At 38.7% G+C, this 24,861-nt stretch overlaps 1 protein-coding gene across 13 annotated transcripts in view; it reads left to right on the top strand.

The window, feature by feature from the left end:
- GREB1L (GREB1 like retinoic acid receptor coactivator) overlaps positions 1-24,861 on the top strand; it is a 144,617-nt gene that overhangs the window by 76,186 nt on the left and 43,570 nt on the right. For 6 of the 13 annotated variants that reach the window (XM_056330835.1, XM_056330834.1, XM_056330832.1 and 3 more), the window contains 9 exons: positions 1,898-2,069; positions 2,280-2,477; positions 11,014-11,190; positions 13,942-14,118; positions 16,058-16,195; positions 19,621-19,755; positions 21,679-21,816; positions 22,173-22,292; positions 24,011-24,148. In XM_056330835.1, the coding sequence (XP_056186810.1) occupies positions 1,901-2,069; positions 2,280-2,477; positions 11,014-11,190; positions 13,942-14,118; positions 16,058-16,195; positions 19,621-19,755; positions 21,679-21,816; positions 22,173-22,292; positions 24,011-24,148 (1,390 nt within the window). In that variant the 5' untranslated portion in view covers positions 1,898-1,900. Of the gene's footprint in view, positions 1-1,897; positions 2,070-2,279; positions 2,478-11,013; positions 11,191-13,941; positions 14,128-16,057; positions 16,196-19,620; positions 19,756-21,678; positions 21,817-22,172; positions 22,293-24,010; positions 24,149-24,861 lie in introns of all 13 variants that reach the window. The other 7 variants (XM_056330842.1, XM_056330841.1, XM_056330839.1 and 4 more) reach the window with 6 other exon arrangements.

Genomic DNA, 24,861 nt, shown 5'->3' with positions numbered 1-24,861 from the left:
TGCAATTTAATGATATAGAAGTGTGTTGTGATTTCACTGACATTTATGGATATATCATCACTGATTTCGGTAAAACCAGGATTTCAGTCACTTAACTGCTTTTCATCAATTCTTTGTTCAAAGGTATCTGACAGGATTTAATGTACTGCAACCTTAATCCTCCTTCAGCATAACTTTTTGCTGTTAGTTATTGCTTTGTAGTTGTGTGTTTGTATACACACTCCCTGCTATTTCCAGATTTAATGAAAACTTACAGAATGAAAGCCAGAATCCTCTTAAGTATTCTATTGCTGAAAAACCTGGATGCATCATGTTAAGAAACTGTGTTTATGTTGTCTCTGGTTGGGGTAGGGAAATGCTGTTACCCCAGAATTTATTAAAAGCCAGTCTAATTCAGAGATGCGGAATTGTTTTCCCAAAGTTGTATAAAATCTCTGACTGAATAGGGAACTGAGCCTCTCTCCCAATTTGGAGGTGAGTAATTAGATAAGCTTTATACCTATGTATTCCAGTCATATAGTAGTGTTTGGCTTTTAGTTATTTGTTAATACTAAGAGATCTCAAATGCTGCTGTAAGAGGTTGTCATCATTACTGCCCTTTTACAGGTGGCCCTGAGGACCTTGAGCAACCCAGTGATAAAGCAGGAGTGGAATTGTAGGTTTTCTAAATGCCAACTTACCTTCTTGGCCAAGGTCTCTTCCTGGTCATAGGGCTAGGTGACATCCTGTGAAGGGAAGTACAAGGATAACATTATAAGGTTTTGTACTTTTCTATCTGTTGATTTAACTGGACAAAAGTTACCTTTGCTGAAATAAAATTCTCCGAAAATGCGGTCTTGTATTCGGAATATTGGAAAATGTTAGATTGCTGTTTCTTTGGAACACGTGTGATATGGTATAATGATCCAGCAAAGTGGAAAATTTCATGTTTCAGTGAGTCTTCCTTAGCTTATTGAAAAACCTTCCATGGCCATCCTGTTACTAAATGTTTACATTTGAGAGTCTGTATCCAGTGCTGGGAGCACAAATATAAAGTATATGGGCTGTGTAATATCACCCAAGGAGAAGTAATAATCTACAGGTTTGTTTCTGCTTGAATAGTTCAGGAAGTTCATAAATTCATTGCTGATATAAACATAAATATTAATTGTCAAAGTAGATCTTTAAAAGGTTCTTTTCACTATACTAGTATAGAGCAGAATTTTAAATAAAAGCCTTTCACAGCATTTTCTGTGTATGGTTTGGATGTTACTTATTTTTCTCTTAAGGTCTTTGTTGTAAGAATATGATTAGATCATTTGAATTGTATGGATCAGAGTACATGTAAATCATAGTGTTACATTGAAGACCAGATTAGACCTCATCTTCCACATAATTTCAGTTAATACTAGCAAGAGCAAAAATTCAGGTCATTGGATGTTTCTGTGTGTTGTTTCTCTGCAAATGATGGCATACTGACAAGTCAAATCATGTAAACACAGACAACTAGTGATGAAGCCAAACGTGATGTTTTTAATTTTCTCTGTTATGCAACGTTCTGTAGCCTACTCTGAAAAACCTAAAAAAGACAATAATAATGGTTTTATCTACCCTCCATTAAATTCTACACCAGACAGATTCTTGAGGCTGTTGAGAGGCCACGTATGCAGAAGTCACAAAGCAGTGTGCTGGAAATGTGCAAAAAGCTGTTGTTGAAGCAAACAGATACAGTCTACCAGACTGAGAGAGAAATGCGAACATGTAGTACTAGTTAGAGCTGTAATTTTCATAGCATACTTTCTTACTAACCTTATATCACTGTCATGTTGGACGTTAATAAGTCCGCACTCTTCATTTTTAAACAGTCCGCATATGCACTTTCCCATCCCCTTATCAACTCTTCTATTTGTGTTTTTAGATCATGGGGAATTCATATGCAGGGCAACTAAAATCTGCCCGCTTTGAAGAAGCTCTTCATAACTCTATAGAAGCTTCTCTGAGATGTAGCAGTGTTGTCCCACGGCCAATCTTCTCACAGCTGTACCTGGATCCTGACCAGCCTCCTTTCTTGCCGGAAGGTAACCTTGAAAGTATGGCACATTTCAATTGTTGTTTTTCTGTGTGAGAAAAGGGTGGGATGTGTTTCATTAAAAACCTAAAAATTGCAGAGCAATTCATTGTGTGACAGACAATCTGAATCTTAGGCCTCGTTAAGGAGAAAGAATGGTTTGCTGGTTATTTTAAAAGGAAATAAACTTTGCAACAGTACTTGCATCTATTTTATTTTTTATTCTTCTCAGATGTGAAACCAAAGGTAGAAGAGTTGGATAAAGAGTTAGTACATCGCTATTCACAAAACGGAAACCTGGACTTTTCTACCAACCAGACTGTTAATGACATGGAAGATGAAGAGGAGGATGAAGACATGTCAGATTCAAGTAGTCCGCCAATCCCGTATTCACAAAAACCTGCCCCGGAAGGGTCTTGCACTACTGATGGTTGGTGTCCATTTTTTTTTACTGTGTAATTTTTACAACTACTTCTTATCATAATGCACACTCTGCAGTTGGAAACTCTTGAGCTAGGAAGTCTGGAAATACAGGTTATAGTCAAAAACCTTAAATCTGAGATAATATGGATTAAGAGGCCTTTTTTCAGGACATACAATTTAATGTATTATTTGAAAATGGTGTCTAAGACTGGCCATGGCACTTGGTTAGTTTCTGAAAGCCCCTCATTTTCTGTGGTTATTATTGGTTTACTGTCCTCAAACAAGTTGCTTAAGTTGGCATCAGTATGGCTGGTTCTCAGCCTGTCCCTAAATTAATCTCAGAAACCTTGGCAAACTTGGATTTAGTTGCTTCCATGGGCAGAAGGAAGAGTTTGGAGAGAGAAAATGGAGAAGAGACTTGGTGTTGCTTCTGCTGCCAAGGGGATAAGAGGGGTGTCCGTGGAAGCTTGTCTGTTTCGTTTTCCCTACCTGCCTGCTGGCCATTGCTTGCTTACCCTGAACTGTCCTTGTTGTTCAAGATGAGCAAAATTTTTGACAGCATGGTTTTTGTTTGGTTTTAAATGTGTTAAAGAAAGGATCAGATCATTATGCATATTTGGACCAAGTAAACTTGATATAATTGGTTCGTCTTATCCTATAATTGTTCTATTCTGAAGATTTAGCTTCCTTTAAAGAAGGAAGATCTATTTATATTTATTAGATGTGCTTCTCTTAAAAACATCCCTCCCCGTACCCCTCAGACACTTGAAAACAAACAACTCTTCCCACCAGGTCCAAAAATTCTTCTTGACATTTTATTCAGTATCTTCCAGAATGATGGGCTTCCTTGTGCAGAGTACGTAAAAAGTTGTAATTTGTAGAATGGTTTTGTACCTTACTGTAGTGTATGGTTATATGCAGTGCTAAAGTAAGCACTAATCACTGGTAATCCTTTGACATTTTTGGGGGGTTGTTAGTGGCAAATATTGACATTTTTACCTTTATCGCTTCCAAATACAGCTTACATGAGCATGTTTACCCACCGTAACAATGTGCTGCCAGTTCCCTGTAACACAAAGAATAGAAAGGCTGGCTGCTATGGGAATCTGGGGGACATTGTTGGGAGAATTTGTTATTCACACAGATGGGTGTTTGCTATCCTTTGGAGGCTTGTAAAATGGTAGGAGGAGAGAAGGAGAAAGTAGGAAACAATGCATTCCTAGGAAGGTATTCTCAGCTGAGGACAAGTATTATTAAAGGCTGCAAAATCTCCTGTGGAGAGCAGGAGCAGTTCTGATCACTTCTGTTAAAGAAATATAAAACAAACTGGGCAGGATGCAGAGGAGAACCAACAGGATGGTAAGAGGAAGGAGTTCTATCTAACAAGGCTCTTTGCCTGTCAGATCAAAAGCTGGAATGGTGTACACTTACACCTTCTAAATATATTAAGGATAAAACACAAAGAGGGAGAAGAGCTGGCCATGCCTACAGAGCCCTTCAGAAGTGTGATGGATACATAAAACGGTTGTGAATGCATTCAGGTTAAAGGTTTAGGGTTCTTTAACTATTGGTGACACACTTCTGGACCAGCCTGTCAGGAGCAGGAGTAGAACTGAAGACCTTATCTGGCTCCAAGGCCACCATGCGTTTGATTGTGAAAGAGCTTTTTATATGACATCAAGAGATCTTTCTCAGTTTCACTCAGACTTTCTGGTGATCCCTGGTTTCACTTGCATGTCCAGACAAAAATACTAGTTGTGAGCTTCCAGGTAAATGTCTGTCTTTGAGGCACGACCTTCCATCCACGTGCAAACTGTTGCATGTTCACTAGTGCTTTTGTTGCTTCTGTTCAGGATTGCTTCGTAATGCTGCCCTTCCCAATGTGGCCCTGCATGGAGGTGCTCAGCTGCTGAGCACTCACTGCAATGCAGACCTCTATGCTGTGGCTGCATACTGTATGTCACAAGATTATGTCTAGTTATGCTATTAGCTACGTAGTATATGCAACTATATGCTTCATTTTTCTCTCTGTAATATTATGCTTTTTGTATGCCCTGGAAAAAAATGACCTTCCAGAGGCAATTCTGTGTTTTGATTTTTATCTGTAAGTCTTTTACGAGTGAAGAATCCTAGAAGAAAGCTTTCTATGTTGTTACCTCTGCAGAATTTTAGAATTGCTCATTACTCTTGGTCAAGTTTATCATTCTGACTTTACAAAACATGTCACCCTCTTCAATCTTTTTCTCAAGGAGCTGATTTAAGAGAGAAGTGTTTTTGTATCTGGAAAAGGAAAGGAAAATACATCTGTTTAAAAAAAAAAAAAAAAAAAAAAAAAAGTAGTAATCTGTTAGGAAGGTTTACCTGAGTGTTTAAAACACCCAGGTTCCCAAACATTCACACTGCAGACCATATCTCAGCAAGATATTAATCTGATTGCTCATCTTTCATCTCATGAATATGCCCTTCCAGAGATGTAAGACGGGATATCAGTGCCATTGTTTACATGCCTTATCTCAGCTATTTAATTACAAAGATAAATAAGGTTAGGAAAATGTTAGAGAATACTGATAGACTAATTGAAGTCACTATGTTTGAATGCTTTAAATTTAGATTTATTTAATTGCTTATCCAAGAGCAAAATATTGGTATTACAACCTGCAGTTCATAGCTCCGCTTGCTGTAAAACCAGTCCCCCACGTTTTAGCACAGATGGGGTGAAACCTTTTTCCCTTTCGAGGTATCTGTGTGTTTGCTTTTCCTGAGTTCAGGATATATGCCATAACTATCATATTATTTTCTGTGGTGACTTGTTCTTTTATTCAGATGGCTGAGTTGTCAGTTGCATGGGTGCAGAAAGTAGGTATTAATGCCTTTATTCATTGATTAAAAAAAAATCAGTGTGTCTCAAGTGACAGTTCCTTCTCAGCTGTCCGTAACATTAGATCCCTTAACTCTCCTGTTAGTGCATTGGAAGGAGCAACTGCGTTTGCCATTGTTCCTTACTATTGGTCATAAAAGGGATTCACTTATTTTCAGGGGCTTTTTTTTTTTTTTCTGCTCAACACGAACATTTGTAACTAAGTAACTTTTGTAACAGGTTTCAAGAAAAATAATTCTTCATTTTCATACAGATACCTCAAATATGCAACAAAGTAATATATGAAGCTGTTCTGAACCACTTGTTTGCTGTAGCTTTAAAAGAGGCTATTTCTAATTTGTGGAATAGCATTTTATGCAATCTGTGGGAAACACAATAGTAGCACCTTTCTTTTGTTAGTAAATCCTCAATTTACCTGATGCTTAAAGAAAGGCCAAGGTAGTTTCAGCAGCAATTAGGTAAGCAGGTACTTAACACCTGATCAGTTACTGTGAAGTTACAATAGCAAGTGACAGTGACCAGTAATTCATATGTAATTCTTGGAAGATAATTCCTTATGCAAATACCTCATTTGTTGCATTACAACAAGAGGCTGTTACTCCACAACGAAACGACTTCTTTGTTTGCGGGTGGGGAAAGGGAAAGTATATACAAATTTCATTTTTAAGATTTCAGCATTTCTAGGTGTTGACAATTGTGGGGATACATTGTCATTTTCAGGGAGATGGGACTGGATTAATTTAAATGAAGTGCTGTTGGAGAATGCAAATATGCTTCTCAGAAATTAAAACTAATGTATTTTCTTTCAAAGAAATGCAGATAATATCTGTAAAAGCTGTTATTCTTTTTTGTGACTGGTCTTGGTATTTGCAGATCTCTAATCAGAATATAAATGCCTGCTCTTCATTTAAAACAAAGCTGAGATCCTGTGGGAAGATTATTTTTTTTAATGGAATGACTCAGCTGTGTGCTTTTACTTTTTATTATTATATGTTGATAAAGAATTTCATAAAAAGAAATTTTTTGGTTTAGTGGGTCATGGCTTTTCTCCTCTTCATACTTAGATGTCCATAAAAGGTACACAGGTATGTGACACTGAAGTGCCATTCTTTCTTAAGTCATATGTGTTAGTGCTGCTTGACATAGAAATTTATGTGCAAGCTCAATTATAAATGAATAGCTAAGAAATGTAAATGTATTTTGCATGTTCTAAATCTTAAACACGGGCAGCGCAAGTTCTGTTTGTACGGAGACATCATGTCTTGTCTTCCCTAATGTGAAAACGGTTATTTCTAACAGATAACTAAATATCAATGCAAAATCATGCAAATCAGAAAAGAAAACAACGTTGAGGTCTCTGTGTTGCTTGCCAGCTAGAAAATGTAGCAGAGAAAGAGATTAATCCCTCCTTTCTCTCCTCCCGGTCAGTTACTTCCAAGTCAATGTTTCTTGGGTGAAATTTTCTCATTCAGTATAGGATGAAAAAGAATTTAAAGCAGCAGGAACTTAAAACTAGAAAAATTATTTGCAGCCCCAGAAACCAAGGGAAAGAAGGATGGTGAAGGGCTCTTGAGTATACCATCTCTATTTCTTTGAAGGAAAATTCAAGACTTTTACTGCATGGAAGCAGATGTGCATTCGCTTCATATCCCTCAATGGAAGGGAACCCCAGCTGTACCTGGCCAAGCTCCACAGCCATCCCAAGCTCTCTTGTTGCAGCTGTTGACTAAACCAGAGAAGAGCCTCCACAGGCTCTGAGGGTCTCTCTGTGCTGGCCCCTCTTGCTGCTTACCCATCAGGATCCCTTTCCCCTCCACAGAAGGGGAGCCAGAGGAAACCTTTTAGTATCAGCCCTGTTACTTGTCTCACTCCCTCAGAAAATGAGGTTTCGGTGGGCAGTTGCCTGTGGGCTCTGTTGGCTGTCTGTAGGGAAGCTGGTAGCTGCTTTCTGCCACTTCTGGCAGAGAAGTGGAGATCCTTAAAGATACGTAATTCCAGCAAGGTTTCTGAAGTTCAGGAGCTGGTTGAATGACATCAGTGACCCTAAACTGATGTCCCCTGGGGCAGAAAAGTAATTATAGCTCTACTTGTACACAGCCCAAACACAGAGGCGTGTGCTGGCCAGCCAGTCTACACATACATACCTCTGATTCAGAGATGTTGCCAACCAAAGCAGAGAAGGGTGCTGGAGGAGATTGTGCAGGGAGGAAGAAGGCGAACATAGAAGGCATCTGAGAGCACTTTGGGTAGAGTAAGAGATGATACAGTGAGTACATCTTAGGTATTGTTTGCAGCTTAGGCAGGATGTAGAATTTCTATAGTACAGTCTTATATATCCTAAATTGTAGTCCTACATATCCTAAATGGTGGGAAATATTAAACATGTCCAGATCAACAGCCGCTCAGGTAAGAGGCTGCTGTTGCCTGTGATAGCAGACCAAGATAAATCAGTTTGTTTAACGGGAACTGATAAGATGTTACTGTGTAATGCTTATAAACTTGTTAAGATGATGTGATGTGGTGGGTTTCTTAGGATTTTCCTGCAATTTCTCCCCTGGGAACTCATGCAGAACAGTGCTGCGCAGCTGCTGAAAGTGTGCCCACAGTTTTGCTCCTAGCATGGGTAGTAGCAGAGTCTTTTCTTTAGGCTCAGATGCTGTGGAATGCTGGAGCATTGCTTCACCTCACTGGGACATTAAAACCCTCAAGCATCCAAAAAAGCTCTCAGTTTCTCATACTCATGATTATTCTCATGATATTCAGCCCTCTCAATTTGTGTGTTCTTTCTGAAAGCAAGTCTATACTGAAACATAACTGTTGATGTTGACAACCAGAATCCTACTTTCTTTGGTGTTTTAGTATTGCTGTTGCTAACACTTCATTCAAAAGCCTCTTACTGGTCACAATTTGTGCTTCTGGGTATTTGCTGAAAGTTTTTACACAGGGACAAGGCTGAAGAGTAATTGTATAAAAGCACAGGTTTAAATCTGTCTTGAAATCTTACTGTACTTGCTGTTTCGTAATCCTTATCTACAGATTTCCTGTTTGCCCACACTGTCATCAGTGGGTAATTTTTCTATTTTAACTCTAGATGTAGAGTGGTATTTTCTAAGTATGTCAGCTACTCAGATTTCATGGAATGCCTAAATATTTAAGGCCAGTTTTGAAAATTCTGTGCATAATACCCAAATGGCATTAACATTTGAATAAGGAAATTCTATTCTGAATGCAAGGGAATTTTGTTACTAGAGTTATTTGCAACTGTTTCTTTCTAAATTACATTGAAAAGTCTAGATAATAATTAACCTGGTACCTAGCATTCTATTTGGTTTGGATGAGGATGTTCTAAGGAATACACCTTAAAAAGACGTATTAACATACTAATCAGAAAAGCATAAGTGTTGCTTTAAATATGTGGGTTTGATGTTTTTGCCCTGAAACATGTGTAACTTCTTATTGGTAAGTTATTGTTATAACCCACTGATTTGTAAATTAAAACTTTAGGCACTTCATTTTGATTCATTGGCTGGAAGAAGGTGTGTGTGAGGGGTGAATCCAAGCTAGCTTTCAACTTGAATGAGCAGCTGCTGGAACTGAGCTGATTGAATAACTGAAGAAGCTATTCAGCCAAGAACTGGTTCAGCAGATTGTGGGTGTAGGCACAAGACTGAGCCTGTACCAGACCCCGTTTTCAGCAAGCTGCTGCTTGCCAGGAGGCTCATGCTAGCTGATTCTGTGCATTCCACTGCGCATGCTCGCTCCCTGGTACAGTTTTGAGGTAAAAACAAAAGCCATTAATTTTCACCATTTTTGCTGAAGTTTTAAACTAGGTTTTAGCACAGTAGGCAAGAGTGCAGAGACATGTATTAGTAATGGTTGAGGTGGCTCTTGGTTAAGTTACGATCACGTGTTTCCAGATGCTTAGTCAGTGTCTTTCTGCAGTGGATTGATTTTTTCCTACAATTTCTGTAACAACTATGGACTACTTGAAAGATATTTTAAATTGTGTGAGTAATATACATTAATAGCTGAAGTCTTAACAGATATTACAGTAATTTCCAATGTAGTTTCTGTTTGTTGTTAACAATGATGTTGATTATTGTGATAATGATTTCCATGCATGTATTGCCTATGTTATGACACTTCTTGTTGTTAGCAGAACAGTTGTAGCAAGAGAGCTACAAAGGTCAATGGGTAAATGTGTGATGTCTTTGGGTGTCCTGAAATAGAGCGGGTCTCTGCCAGCTGCTGCTGGGAGATGCGCGAGGCCAGGCGCTAGCACTGATCTTACAGCTGAAGAAGTGGGAATTGGAGGGGAGCACAACATGAGCCTGGCTCTTCATAAAACCTGGCAGTGCTTTCACTGACTTCTGCCTAAGGGAAATCAGAAAGCCCATTGTGATCCGTATCCTTTCCTGCGGAGGAAGTCACATGGCTGTAGCTTTCTCTCACACCTGACATTTCCTTGCTTGAAAGTAGAAATTACTCAATAAAAATAATATGATGGAGCTGTACAAAAAGTGACGGGTGATGTTGATCCCTGTATAAGTCTGGCGTTGAAGCTAACAGAAGAGTCTTTGAATGTTGTTAATTTACTTAGTTAAAAGAATCTAACTTTGAAGTTGGCTGGTCCAGCTGGACAACCAGAGGTCCTGTAATTGCTCCAAGCGATCCCATCCAACCTTCCGAAGATCCCTGCTATGGCTGCCACGCTCACCCCAAGCCCTGAGCTCCCAAGGGCCCTGTTGCAGTGTGCAGCCACTGCTTTGTGCTGCCCTGCCATGCTTTCTTATGTGTCCCAGCTTGCCACCTGCCCACTGTGGGAACATGGAACAGCAGAAGCTAGATCCAATCCCCGATTTTGCTTGCTTCTGCTGCTGGCTTTAGCCCTACATTGAACAGTAACACAAGAACCAATGTTATGTTCTTATTTTGTGTGTATATGTTATTTGGGTGGGAAAAAAACTTAATTGGAGACTTGAAGCAATGCAGTCCATTAAGACCTCAAGAGACTCAACTAGAGACTTACAGAAAACATGGTGTACATCTCTAAAATCGGCAAATGAATCTTTTACTTCTTGGAATTCCTAAAATGTGTAGACAAGTTAAAAATGAGATTTAAAAAAAAAAATTCTTTTGGTATTCAATACTAAACTTCCATCATCAATTTTTATCAATCCTTTCTATTAAATAGTGATGTTTATATACAAATGTCAACCTATTACAAACAACAAAGCCAAAACTGGTTCTCTGTAAAAGACTGTAAACTAATATTTGCTGAAGAAAAAATTATTCTTTGACATGTTTTAAGAGCTGTTTTCTGTTATAAAATCACAAACTTTCCTTCTTATTTTGGATGCTTTTGAAAAATTGAGTTTCTGAGTCATTTGATATCTAGTCTTCAGGGACTTACATCTCTCCTCTGCCTGAATGTGTTCAGGATCTTAATTCAAAATAATGTTTATCTATTGTCTCTGAAACTCTGAGCTAGTGGATCTGATTAAATGCTGTCTCCATTTCCTCTATTTCCCTTGAAGAGGATATATTAAAAGCCCCAGTTACAGCATCAAGTTGTGAAGCTTCATTTGCTTTTATAACCAATAAAAAGAAGAAAATTAAACAAAATCTTTTGAAGATTTATCATTTGTTTTGGTTTGTTTTGTAGGTTTTTGTCAAGCAGGCAAGGATTTACGGTTAGTATCTCTGTGCATGGAGCAAATTGATATCCCAGCAGGCTTCCTGTTAGTAGGAGCCAAATCTCCCAACCTTCCTGAGCACATTCTAGTCTGCGCTGTTGACAAGCGTTTTTTGCCAGATGATCATGGAAAAAATGCACTTTTAGGTAAGAGACTTTTCTTTTTCTTGGTGCCATTATAATTCAGTGAAAAAGGTCAGTTCAAAATTATCTAAAGTGATTTCAGCTAATGAACTTCTGTTAGAATATGTTGAGGAGAGACTTGCTTTTATTAAATTAAATTCGTAGCTGAACCTGCCTTAAAAGCCCATTTTAAAACAAGTCCCTAGTTCCACAATTAACCACAATTGAAGCTTGGTGATTTCTGTGTGGGCAGAAGTCAATTGCAGCCCTGGCGTTCTAAATGTGAACTATCCACATACTCTTTATCTCTACTAATGCTTACAGCATTTTCATTTAAGAAGAAATATGCTCATGCAACTGTTGAAGATGAGCTATCTGTTCTTCTCTGGATTAAGGGACAAATTCTGCCCTTGGCTTTACCAGGGACATTGTTCTCAATAGGAGCTCTGAGGGCAGTTTGCTTCTCAAAATCTAATACACAGGGGGAAAAAAGAAAAAAACCCTACTTACATCATAATTGGTAACATTTATGAGCTTTCAGATTTTGATACAAGAATGCTTCTTGGTGATTGAAGACAGGCGTATGTGCACCTAGATTTTCTGCCTGGCTCACAACTGGTATATATTTTAACAGGCTAGTAAAATTGATTTAATGTATTTTGGCTCCTTTAACCTGTTTTGAATTTACTCTCTTGTTTCTCCCTCCAGTCATTGTGTTGCCTAGAATATATTACGAAAGACCTTTCAACAGGGAAGAAATTACAATAAAGCATAAATACTCTGATTTAACCACAGTGCTCAAACTCTGGTCCAGACCAGCAATATTTTGCATAACTACTGAAAACACCTCGTTTTTGTACTTATGTGCTCTAACGTCATTCCTCCCTTAAACCCATTTAATATGCCACTATACGCTGTAAACCTTTGGACCTGAGGTAGAAATCCCACTGGCCTGAGTTAGATAGGAGCTGTGGGGTGATGTGCCCTTGCCGGGTACGGTTGGGGAAGTGGGATCATGGAATACTCTGGTGTATACTACCATCCTCAGAGGAGCTTCTCCCCCACTAAGCAGGGGAAGTGTCAAGAGCTGATGAATAAGAACTATCTGATAGACAGACAGATGGTGTTTAGTCTGATGAAATGTGGCACTGCTTGTCTTTGTTGGTAAGCCCTCCTCCCCTGCCCCCTCCAGGATTGCATCGATCTATCATTTCTGATATAATTTGATAATGAGCCTACTAACTCACATCTCTGCCATTGGTGATGTTACATATTTAAATGCCTTTGCACCTGTATAACTGGTACCTATGAGCAAAGAATTGATCTGGTAGCTCTGTGAGACCCTAATGACTGTTTCTGATAACTGTGGAGGTGCACCAGTAGTTCTTGTGGGTTGCAAGGGAGAAGGAAAGGACTGATTCAGTCCCAGGAGAAACAAGATGAAGAAATCTACTTCTTGGCATCCTCAGCAACTCAATGGTAAAAGATTATAATGGGGCACAGTAAGGCTAAAGACAATGGCCTAATTAATAAGAGTGTTTTGGAAAATGCATTTTTTTGAAAAGATTGAATATCTTTTTCATAAAACTGCAGATTTGGCTGACAGATGAGTGTAGGAACCAGTGTTTTCTTGGGATTGTGGAAAATAATGACAGTAGTGAGGATGAAAAATTGGTTCTATTACAGATCTTTAACTGATTAGTAATGGAAAAAAAACCCAAAAATGAAGCATTTCCACTAGGTATTAATCTGGCCAGCACTATTATAAATCATTATGGATGTTCCAGAAAGAATATAAAATATTTCTTTATTAAGAATTGAAAGCAATTCAGAGATGGGTGGCAAGTAAGCCAGTGGAATTTAATTGTTCAGCATTAGATAATAGAGGGCTTATTCAAACACAAGGATTTTAAGGCAGGCCCATTTCAGAATGTGCCCAGTGCTTTGTTCTGGGAGATGTTAGATTGGTTCCATCTATATGCAACATACCCATTAACATAGTTGAGAATGGCACTGGTAATCCAGGGTGCTTATAATCAGTCCTCAGTCTGGACCCTGCCCTCCAGACCTCAACTCAAAATTTTACCCCTGTGTGTGAAAGTGTGTGAAACCATGTTGGAAACATTGCAGAAAAGCAGTCTTCTGCCTTTGTTTCTAAATCTGTTACTTTTATGAGAGGTTGTAGTTTTTTTAAAAACATTCTGAAGCACTCCTAACTTTTGCCATGAAAATCTTGACATCAAATGATTGCTTTTAAGACTTTAATAAGCTTATTTAGTAAGTAAGGTCCAGCTTGGAAAGTGCTTTGTATAAGGAGTCTCAAGAGAAAAATTATTAGATATTAAGGTTAATTTTAGTCACATGAAATTGCTATTATAAATTACTCACTGTTTTTAGAGAGATGCAGGCAGCTTGGAACTCAAGTTTGTTTTATTTAGAAAAAATTGCTTATTCCCCACCCCCACCCCGCCCCATATGGAAATTACCTAATTGGGCATCTAGCTCTTCCCCTGCCAAGTAGTTATTCCTCTCTGCACTGTGTAAAGTGGAAAATTAGTGGTAGGATTTTGGCATAAGTTAGTATGACCTAGAAAGATGGAAGAGTTTCAGAAAAGCGAAGACCAAAAGCTGCCTCTGTTTGGCATGAAGCTGTCTGGCTGGAGGCCTCTAGTCACTCTGAACTGGGTGCACAGGTAGGTTTAAAATGGCCTTATTCCTAGCAGATAGTACAAGTCATTTAATCTCTGTGTGTGTCATCTTGCTTCATTCTTCCAGGATTTTCCGGGAATTGTATAGGCTGTGGAGAAAGAGGATTTCGGTACTTCACAGAATTTTCCAATCATATCAACTTGAAATTAACCACTCAGCCAAAGAAGCAGAAGCACTTAAAGTACTACCTAGTAAGAAGCTCCCAAGGTGTACTGTCAAAGGGACCCCTTATTTGTTGGAAAGGTAATAAAGGTATCCATTCACTTAGGATTTTTTTTATTGTATTACTGTGATATTGAATGAAAAATTGAAAGTTAATGTTGAAAATGTATGCTTTTAAAAGGAACTGTAGAAGATTACTTTTTTTACTGCTTGAATGAAAAATTCCCACTGATTTCACTGAAGTCTGAATTTTGGCAAAGAGGTTTGTTTAGTCTTAATAGTAACCATGCAATTGTAAATGGGTCTCCCTCCATCTCCCCATACATTCAGTGAGACCCCTAAATCTGTCTTGGGACGTGCAGCCATCTTGTTAGAAGAAATAAGGTTGTTCAGTGTGCTGATTTATTTTCTGTGCCCAAAGCACAACAACTCACAGCCAGGGCTCCAGCAATGGCTTCCACTGATATTCATCTTAGCAGGTGCAATTCCATCTCTAATGCCTGAGGATAGCTAGCACTCCATAAGATTAAGAAAACTCAGGTCACTGATCTCAGGGAAGGAGGAGAAATCTTGCATACTCTTGCCATTTGCAGTGTGTTTTACACTTTGGCTTACCCTTGACTAGAGCAGCCTGTGCAATACTGTTACATGCTAAAGAGATCACATTTGTGACCCAAAGGCAAGGTAGCCGTGGGGTCTGGGTTTGGAAAATGCAGGTTTTTGGAGCTGGAGCCATGCAAAGACTCAAGGAGAGAGTGGTTTACCAAGCACTGTTTACTAAGCTGGTGTATATGCAGACTGCCTGTCTTCCTCAGCTGCGGTCTCACTCAGTAAAGACAGAGTTTGATCTGGTGGCTGTTGTTCCAAAGAGGAGGATGATGTGAGGAGAGGAGAAGCTCCACAGGAGGACTGACGCACATCTGAAGAGTCACATCCTCATGTGAATAACAGCATGACACCAGAAAGAGATGGTTATCACCGAGTTGTATGAGTGATTATAGTATTGTATCAGTTGGTGGTTCAAAGGGATCCTGGCTTCAGCTGCTTTTCTCAGTTACGAGCATAATTAACTACTGCTTTAGAGTGGATGTGTTTTTCAGCAGCATTTTCCACAAAAACTACAGACAGATTTAATCTGGTAGTGAAGTTTCAAATACAAAAGAGGAAACATTATTTTCTTTCGGAATCTTTTTTCTGAACCCCCTCCCTGATGCTCATGCAGTTGGGGCTGATGTGTGGTCTGGTAAATGCAGTCAGGAGTAACGGACACGTGGAAGAGGCAGGAGTGGCTTTTGGTTATATGCTGATTGCAATATGATTTCATGAGCACTCAGGAAAGTTTAGAAAATTGACAAGAATCGACCTCATGGGCACTATTTTGATAGGCTCTATCCCCATATTGCTAGCATCCATCTGGTAACCCTTCACCCTTTACTTACATTAAAGGTCTAATTAGAAGAAGAGAAATGCTTTTAAACACCCTCTTCTCTTCAAACAAAACCTAATTAAATCTTAGTTTAAAAGATTGATTAATGTGTGATTTTTAAGGTGACTTTCTCCTCCCTCAACTCGGTTTTCATCCAGACAATACACTCACAGTGCTGAGATCTTCCTGAAGGTTTTGTGGAGGCATATTAAGAATCTGGGTTTCAGCACAGTTTCTCCTTTTAAAGGGCAACATATGATGGTTTGTATAAAGGTTGTGCCACAGAAGCTGCTGAGCGTTTCCTGGTATATGTCCAGTACCTTCAGATCTCTTGGAAGCTGCAAACTGAGGGCTCTTGCCATTTTGCAGCATCTGGTCTGTATTTGCCTGGCCCTCTGAGTGGCCCCCAGGGAGGTTTTCTTAATTAGAAGACAAAGTTGACTAAACTGTGAGAGCCATATTTTCATTGAATGCTGCCATTTGCCGCTGTTTGTTGTACGTGCTGTATGTATGCTTTTAACATTTTGTCACCTTTCGCCACCGTGTTGCTGAACTTTCCTACTGGAAGGCAGGCCTTGTTAATATGTACTGTAGCTGCTTCGTTTGCAGAATGTAGAAGCAGGCAATCATCTGCTGCTAGCCTGTCTGCTAAACCAAATTCTTCGGTGTCACCGTCCACGACCCCAGAGGGTGGATCAGCTAATGGATACAAATCAGGGTTCACTCAGACAGGTAGGAGCTGAAAGTGCTATAAAGATAACCATTGGGGGTGGTAAGTTACCGCAGATATTGGTGGTTCAGAGATGCTGTAAGCAACTGGGTATTTACCTCAAGCCATGTATGGATTACAGCGGGGAGCATGCTTTTTAAAATTTGCTTTGTGAAAGATTAAGCCCTGGGTGAGGCTGAAGGTTAGCTTAGTTCTCATAAGAGCAGTCAATTAAAAGATGTTTTGATCCATTTATTTGATTCTGTGCCTCCCTGTGTGTGTTTCATTTAATTTTTTGTGGATCTCAAAAAACCTGAATTACACATTTATATGGAGGTGTTTACTTAGTATGTAGACTAGGCTATTTGTCTTGGAAAAGAAAGTAATCTCCTTTTGGGGGTAGGAGGCAGCTTTTATTTATTTGCTTCTTATTTATTCACTTATTTAAATTTTATTTCAACCAAGGGTGTACCTAGAATAGCAATTTCCCCGTTACATACAGTGCTTTTGTGTTATGTGTGCTAACATGCATCTCATAACTGTTCTAGAAAGCTATTAATGATGTACTTAAGCAAGGAGAAACTATAAAAATCAAATAGACATTGACTGCCGAAGCAGCATCTGAATTCCATTTATCTATTTATTCATTTATTGCAAATACCAAGTGCTTTTCTTTGAGCTTTTTTTTTCATTGCTTTATTACAGCTTCATCTATGCTGTTATGTTTTTGCATCTGTTTGTGCAATTTCTTGAGAAATTAAAAACAGGGGAAAACTCTTTGTTAGTTGTTGTAATTGGTTGATATGTATGTACCAGAGCATGTATTTCTTTAAAGGAGGAGTATGAAATGCTGGTATAAAACCAAGACTGTTAAAATATTTTTTCCACTTACAAAGATTGTTAAAAAGGAATAACAAACAAAAGCTGAGTATATGCATTCTTATGAAACTGATACATTCAGACACTTTCCCCAGGTGGTCAGCCCTGTCTCTGTTTAGGAAGCTGTATGATTTAGGCTTTGGTTAAATTTAAATGAGCGTGTGGTTTAAACACGTCTACATTTCATTGCATGATCACTTGGCTTCCAAATCCTGGCATGAGAACTGTGCAGATGCATGAGAACCTACTTATTTGAAACAAGTGATCCAATATTTACACAGCTTTGTCTTCTATTGTACCTGCCAAGTTAATAGATACACCTTTTATGTACTGCTTTCTCCTTATCACTCACTGCCATTTTCAGTGTGCTTGGTGTTTCTGTGTGTCACTGTTTGTACTCAGGTCATGGTATGGTTGTCAAAACCTTTTCATCTCCTCCTGCTGTTATCTTCTGGTGAAGATAATGCCACATGCATAATATGAATCCCCTGCACCTTTTTTCAGTGGTGTAAATTCTGACGTGTCACCTATGATGGAGGTCTGACTTTTCCTCTCCTAGGCTCTGCATAGCTCTATGTACTTTGAGTTGACTTCTCAGTTGTTTTAAAACAGGACTACTTATTAGCAAGTTGCTTTCTTAAATTGTTTTCAGTTTATTGTCAACTCATACCTATTTTTTCCTTTAAAACTTGTGTAGATATTTTTGTTTTCTGCCCTCGTGAGCAGTTCAGCCTCCAAGTTCTGGAAGATACCTGTAGGTAGACAGTTATGGGCACACACAGACTACTGCGATGAAACGGTAATTTTGTGATAGAAATTACAACACAAAAGAATTTTGAAATACCACAGTTACAGTGATAGTATGGCATAGCCATGACATTGCAGCCAGGTGCCAGGTCCCCCTTTCAGAACAGTGTGGGAAAATGCAGCTCTGTTGCAAAGAAGTGACTGGTAATGAAAAATAGCTGAAACCTTGAACAGTATAAAAGGTCCAGTTTTAGGCAGACACACGAGAGGGAGAACTTCCATTCAGGTGTGAAGAGGGTATTAAGCAATGACAAACAGGGTTTTACAACGGAAAAATTAACAATTGGGTACCAGCATGATGTTTAAACATATATGAGCCACATCTGCATCCATAGATAATTTTCAAGAAAATTTATTAGAACTAGAGAGAGGAAAAAAAAACAAAACCACCAAAGCTTCTGGACAGTTTACTCTGAGGAAAGCTTTAACACTATATATTTGCTAATCGTATTTAATGAGACACCAGCATTTTCCTCCAAAACCTATTGGCGATAGACCAAAATAGATCTTCCAAAGGTCTATTTTGTTAGCCATTCAGCATGTTTTCTGTGAATGTGGACAAGATTTTCTGGTGGAGCAGCAGCAACAACAGAGGCTTCTGTGTTCAATCCCCATGTCAGTTACTCTGTCTGGTAAAGCAAACTCTCCTTCCCGCTCTCATTTGCCAAATGGTGTGTGGCCTAAGGGTGAATATATTTGGCAGATCAAGTTGGTCTTTGCCTTCTGTTTTCTTTATATGGCTGTTTGCTAGGACATCTGTAGGTGAACTTAGCCTACTTTGCCTACTTGTTGCAAACTGCTTTCTGGACAGATGCTGAGTTAATGATCTTTCACTCTGGTTATAAGAATTTGGGTTTGTCAGTGTATCAGTATCCAAATGTTGAATTTTTCATGAAGCATTTTTTTTCAGATATTAAAGTAGGGACCTACTAGCTGAGAGGTTTGAAATCAGTTCCAATTTATGGTTTTGTACCAGGCAAGTATTAGAATTTTTTTGGTTTTCAGTTTATCCATCTATAAAAGAAGGTTTATATGTTTAGCCTTGGTGAAGTGCTCTACGGAGTTGTGGTTTGTTAGTTCATACAAAGAGTTTGGGCTCTGATACCTTTCATTTCTTACCCAGACTTATAAATGGACATACACTTTTCATAGCCTTATAGAAAGTAATGCTGTAAGAAGGTTATGATACTTTTTTTTTTTCTGCCCTAAGTGAAGCTCAGCTGTGTCTGGAAGAGGTTCAATAACCTGTTCTTGAAAATCTCAGGTGATGGAGATTCCACAGCCTTTTAAGGCGACTTACTCCCATGTTTATGCCCTATGCGTTCTGGGGGCAAATCACATAAGCTCTTTGCCTTAGCTTTCTCATCTGTAACACGGGAAATTGTGTTTACTTGCCTATCCCACAGAGGTATTTTGAGGAGCAATAAGATAGCCCTTTCTACAGTTAAAATATTTTTTGACTTTATGTGAATGCAGAATACTGTATTTATGTGAATGCAAATTACTGTGGAAGAGACCAGCCATGGATTCAGTAGACTTTAAGATTCTATAGAAACACCCACTTAAGTGTTTGTTACAACTCCTAAAAGATATTGTTACATGATGGTTTCTCAGAAGTATGAAAAAAAATATTTGCATTATATGCAGACATGAGTTTAGATAAATGTGTATGACTGTTCATATGTATATAGTATAAATTATATAGGCACGTGTATATACATTTTTTTAAACCATTACTTAATTAAACAACTCCTTTTCTCAGATTCTTCAGTATTCAGTCCAGCAAAATCATCTTCTGCTGTTAACTTAAGTGGAACTCAAGACCCATCCCGGAACAAGAACATTGTGAAACCTCTGGCTCTGTCAGTACAGCTTGTAGGAAAGTCATTTGCCACAGGTACAACTTTGCTTTCCAGGATAGCTGAGAGCCAAGTGAATTATCAGCTTAACAGCCAAGAAATAAGGGAGTCGTCTTTTTGGTGGAAAAAGGACAGGAAAATATTCATTAGCATTCTCCAGAACTCTCATATTCTTGCAGTCCTCTGCACAGAAATTTTCCATAGCTATTTACTGATCCCAAACTGAGCCACACCTTGGCCTTCAGATTTGACATTCTGGTAAAAGTTCATGTCATATTCCTCTTTGCACTTCCTAAGATAGTTAGGACAGCATAAAAGTCACCTCCTGATAGCACACTGATTCTTGCCTCAGTAACTGAGAGCTGTGTGGTGTTCTGCATTTGGAACAGGTATAGTTCCTCCACATATATTTATTGGAATGTAGGTCTCATTTAAAGGAGTTTTAATACCTATGCTGTTTTAATTACTTATTTCTGTTTTGTGTGTTTAATGAGTTAGAACCTCAACTGTGGCATCGAAATCCCTCACTGATAGTCTTTTGTGATATTCTAATTGTTTATTACTTCAGCTGGTTAGTACTTTAAGCATTGAAAAAAATAATCACACTTATTACAGGGAAGTATGCCTGAATAAGAAAAAATATAAATTTAATTGGTTTATTCACGAGCATTACATTTTATACATGATGTGTTATATCTGCTATTTCATACAATATATATTGTTATTGTGCATAATATTATGTTGTATCTAATGAATCATTAATAGTTCTTTGTGTAAAATACCCTTCTCCTCTCCATATTTGTGTAAGAGAACTTATCTTGCACTGAAATTCCTTCCCACCATTTCAATGACTTCTCTAACTGACCCACATCTACTATATCTGTGCACATCAAATTGTTGACTCTGAGTACAAATGAGGTACGATGGCCAGGTTATGTTGCTCAACTTCTGCTAATTGGCAACCTGAGAACCTTGTGCCTGAATTTATTTGGATGACTGCAGCTGACGAGTTCCATGTTGCATTTTTTAAAGCCAAATACCCACATCTCAAATGCTTTCTGTTGCAGCTGACCTCAGCAAGCTACTGCACCATCTCCTGCTGTTGCTCCTGCAATATGTTCCTGGGAGCTCAGTCCTTGTGGAACTGGCAGATAACAGCAAGAGGCTGTTAGTTCCCATTGGGCTCCATGTCTGCTCTGTGCAGTTTGTGCCTTTTGGGTTTTGGGGTTGTTTTTTTCCCCTGAAATAATTAGGCTCTGAAAAAGAAAAAGGAGGAGCTCAGAAGCGTATGGATAACTTCTTGTGATCCTCCATTGTTGTTGCTTCATTTTGTGATCTCAATACAGTGGGTCCTGCCAGTGTGCCAGGCTTCCTGGGACTGAAGGGTCGTCTCAGGCAGACGTAGCAAAATTAGGCATGGTTTGCCTCAGTAATATTTAGATCATGTATACTTTATAGCAAACTGCCCTGTCTTCCCTGCCCAGTCTCCTTTGCTAAGGCTTTAGATGAGAGCTCTATAGTGAATTACTGTGTATGACACATGGATGACCTGGGGGGGAAAATATACATATGCACCAAAGTTGCTTAGAAATCTTTACAAACTGAATTAATGTGCATTTTTAAAAAAATCTTCATTGTAAAAAAAAAAAAAAAAAAAGTGTCACAAACTTCCCAATAATTTTTTTTGCGTGTGTAATTTTCTGTTTTAATTTGGTGGGGTTTGTTTTGGATTTTCTCTTCCACCTATCCTTCCCACTCTGAAATCTGGAGACCCCATTTCAAGGTTAGGATTTTGCAGCCTGTGCCCAAATTATTCTCTGCCAAGTAGATCTCATGCTTTCCCTGGAGTATGTCCGTGTCACTAAACTTGCCCTGTTCTTTTGTGTCTACATGTGGCTGTATTATTTTGCTTGTTTGTTTTCAAGATTGTCTCAAGCCACACTGTATTTTATTATACGTAGCTCCTCTTTCACTGCGTGCCACTGATGTTGCTAATGGAAATGCTAATGGAGGAAGAAATAATGCATTGAGTTCTACAGTCTCTCGGCCAATGCCTCACTTAACATCTCCAAGTCCTGGCTGTGCAGCTGGAGACCAAGGTAAAGAAAACCCCTCTGTTCTTTTATTTTAAGCTGCACTGGCTGTTGAGCCTGAAATTCGTTATTTTGTTCTTCTTCCCATCATAGCAGTTTCTACAATTCAGTCTTTGCAGATCCGTTTGGGTTTTGGCGTGACCATTAATGATAATGCTGTGCTTCTACTTAAAATAGTAAATACTTAACACAGGTAAAAACATTTTTCACATCATAGTCTGGCTTCATGTAAATCTAGGTGGAAACCTGTGGTACTCTGTGGCATGATACCAGCTCAACACCAATGTGAAATGGAAATATGGGCTGGAATCTGGTCATTCAGGAGGATGTGGTTTAGAATTAGTTTTTGCTTTCGTCCTCAGCATCAATGTCCAGTTCCGGACCACCAAAGAAACGTCACCGGGGATGGCCTTCTGGGTCCACAGTCCCTCCTCCTGGTTTAGTGGTACCTGTTCCTACAGTTCGGCCTTCGGCAAGAACAGGTAAACCTTTGATAATACAGAGTCGTTATTTGTAAAAATCTGTACTCAGCCAGACCAGTAGCCCTGTGCTGCTTCTCTTAAGTGTTGCACGGATAACTGAGCTTGTTGAAGTAGTTAGGGACACCATGAAGAGTTTTTCAGATGCCCCAGAAAAGCATACGTGATTGCCTGGTCCTTGTTACCATAATCTAAGATGGGGCACAGGGAAGGTGAAAGCAAGCAAGGAAAGAAAGATGCAAATAATATTAACAAAAAGCCAAAGCTATTTAAGTCCCCCAAACAGAACTCAGTTCTCAAATTGTGTAGGCGTATGGATATATGAAAATACTTCAAGGATTTTGATTAGCCTTCACCTTTAATGTTGTGTCTCAGTCTGCCATCGCATGCTACAGAAACCCGTGCACTCCACTCCTGCACAGGAAAAATGGCTTTATATACTTTTGTCCCCTAACAAAGAGCACTGATGTCCACTGAGGTCATCACCATAAAAGTATAAATGTTTGTGAGACCAAATGTTTGCGTGGAAAAACTGTAGGAGGGATATGTGACATCACAGTATGAAATAGGATTAATTATGAGTATGTGTGAATACCTCTTTATACATAACATATAGGTACCTCTTTATACACAACTATTAATAAAACTGTTCACTATTTGAGCATTTTAAGTTGTAGGTTTCAGCATACTTTGTAAAGGGGAATAAACAATTACTTATTCCTGTCTTGGTAGAGTAAGAGAATAAACATACAAAGAAGAAAAAAAGCCATTTGTCAACATGCACGATTTATTTTTAACTCTGCTTTGGAGGGCTTGGTTTTAAGATACTTTGGAATTACTTTTCAGAGAGATTCATCATAGGAAGAAGGGTTACATGGTAGCATAGGCCTGCCTATTTGAGCACCTCAAATCAATCACAACTTTTGTAGGTTTCTAGCTTCAGAGACCTGCTGAAGATATGTGATACGAGGCAATCTCCCCCTTCGTGTTGTCTCCAGCAATCTACTGCCTCCACCATGTACTCCATTTTCCACAAGTAGTTTGTAGTATTTTTTTCCTGCTGAATAAACAGTTTCTACTGCTAAAACAAATGCATTCATTTATGCTGCCTTTGATGCTTTTCTGTCGATGGCAGTTTGAAAAATCTGTTACAAACCACCAAATGAAGCTTGAGAAACTTCTGAAGCAGACCTCACACTGAAACCTCATTACAGATTAGAAAAATCTTGTTCTTGGTTTCTTTTTACTTGTGAATGCTGCTGCTGCTCTTTCATGAGTAAAGCTCAATTTTTATCCTTGTAGCAACTATCTAAGGACAGCTTTGAGATTTTGGCTTGTTTTTATTCTCTACATGTATTCTAGGTCAGAAGTCAGAGCAGTCTCTTCCCTTTGAGAGGCAGTATGGAGAGGTAGCCTCCATCTTAGAGGTGGCCTTTTGGCTTAGTACTTGGCTTTGTTTAAAGATGCATATTCAAACCTGTGTTTTCCTCTCTCATTCCCACCAACAATACAGTGGTCAGAAAAAGTTTTTTTTGGGGGGTGGGGCTACAGGAGGTTATAGGCTCTTAATTTAAATTACTTAAAACTAGCAGGAAATGCAGAGATCTTTTGAATTTTATTACAGTTAGTGATCTGCAGTAATTTTTTTTTATTTGTTCATACGGCCAAATCACAGTATGAGCCTTTCAGTAATGGAAGCTTCTCTTTTCTTTACTTTATAGAGCCTCTTTTGTCAGTCCCAGTTCCTCAATCCATGTTAACTGGAATTTTACAGCCTCAACCCATCCCAGCAGGGGAGACTGTAATAGTTCCTGAAAACCTGCTGAATAACTCGGGAGTCAGACCAGTGATTCTGATAGGTAAGTCTTACACTGGGAAATCAAATGCATGTGTTTTGAACAAACACAGGCTCCCCTAGGAGAGAGTTTTTTGATTTCTTTCTGTTGGTTCTGGCATTCAGTACAATATGAAGGCAGTTTGTCATGGATAGTTTCCTTTAGTTGCTCAACACGTAAAATTGGAAGTTAGGCGATTTCTTGAGGACCCGATGTGCAAACGGATCACAACTAGGTCATATTCGTACAAAACCTCTGACCAAATTGAAGTTTTGTACAAATAAGATTTTTTCTTTAAATCCAAGAACAGAAATATTTCCATGTAATGAAAATAGCTTTTCAGTGTAAACAAGAAACAAGCAAATACTTCCTGCAGCATTTCAAGTCCAGATCTTGAAGCCCAGGGATTCTGCATGAGAACCAGAAAATCTATTTGAACTGATTAATCGGAAGTAAATCATACTTGCTTTTTGTCTTTTATAGTCCATACTTCTGCTAAGCAACTGAGATAACAGATCAGGCTTTTAAAATCCTTTAGCTGTATGAAGGACACGGTTAACCTTTGGAAGGACATGACTTTTATTTTAAAAAGTATGATTCATAATGTGAATATCCTTTTCAATCTGAGCTATTTGGGCATACTATATAACAAAAGATGTGTCACCTAGGACTGCCAAAATTTTGATGAGCAATTTTTTGATTCTTTTCTTAGCCCAGCATAGTACAGGTGATTGTAT

This window comes from Falco biarmicus, chromosome 3 (genome assembly GCF_023638135.1).
Source record: "Falco biarmicus isolate bFalBia1 chromosome 3, bFalBia1.pri, whole genome shotgun sequence".
Lineage (NCBI taxonomy): Eukaryota > Metazoa > Chordata > Aves > Falconiformes > Falconidae > Falco > Falco biarmicus.
The sequence above is the reverse complement of the archived record's forward strand: the minus strand, read 5'-3'. Positions and strand labels throughout refer to the sequence as shown.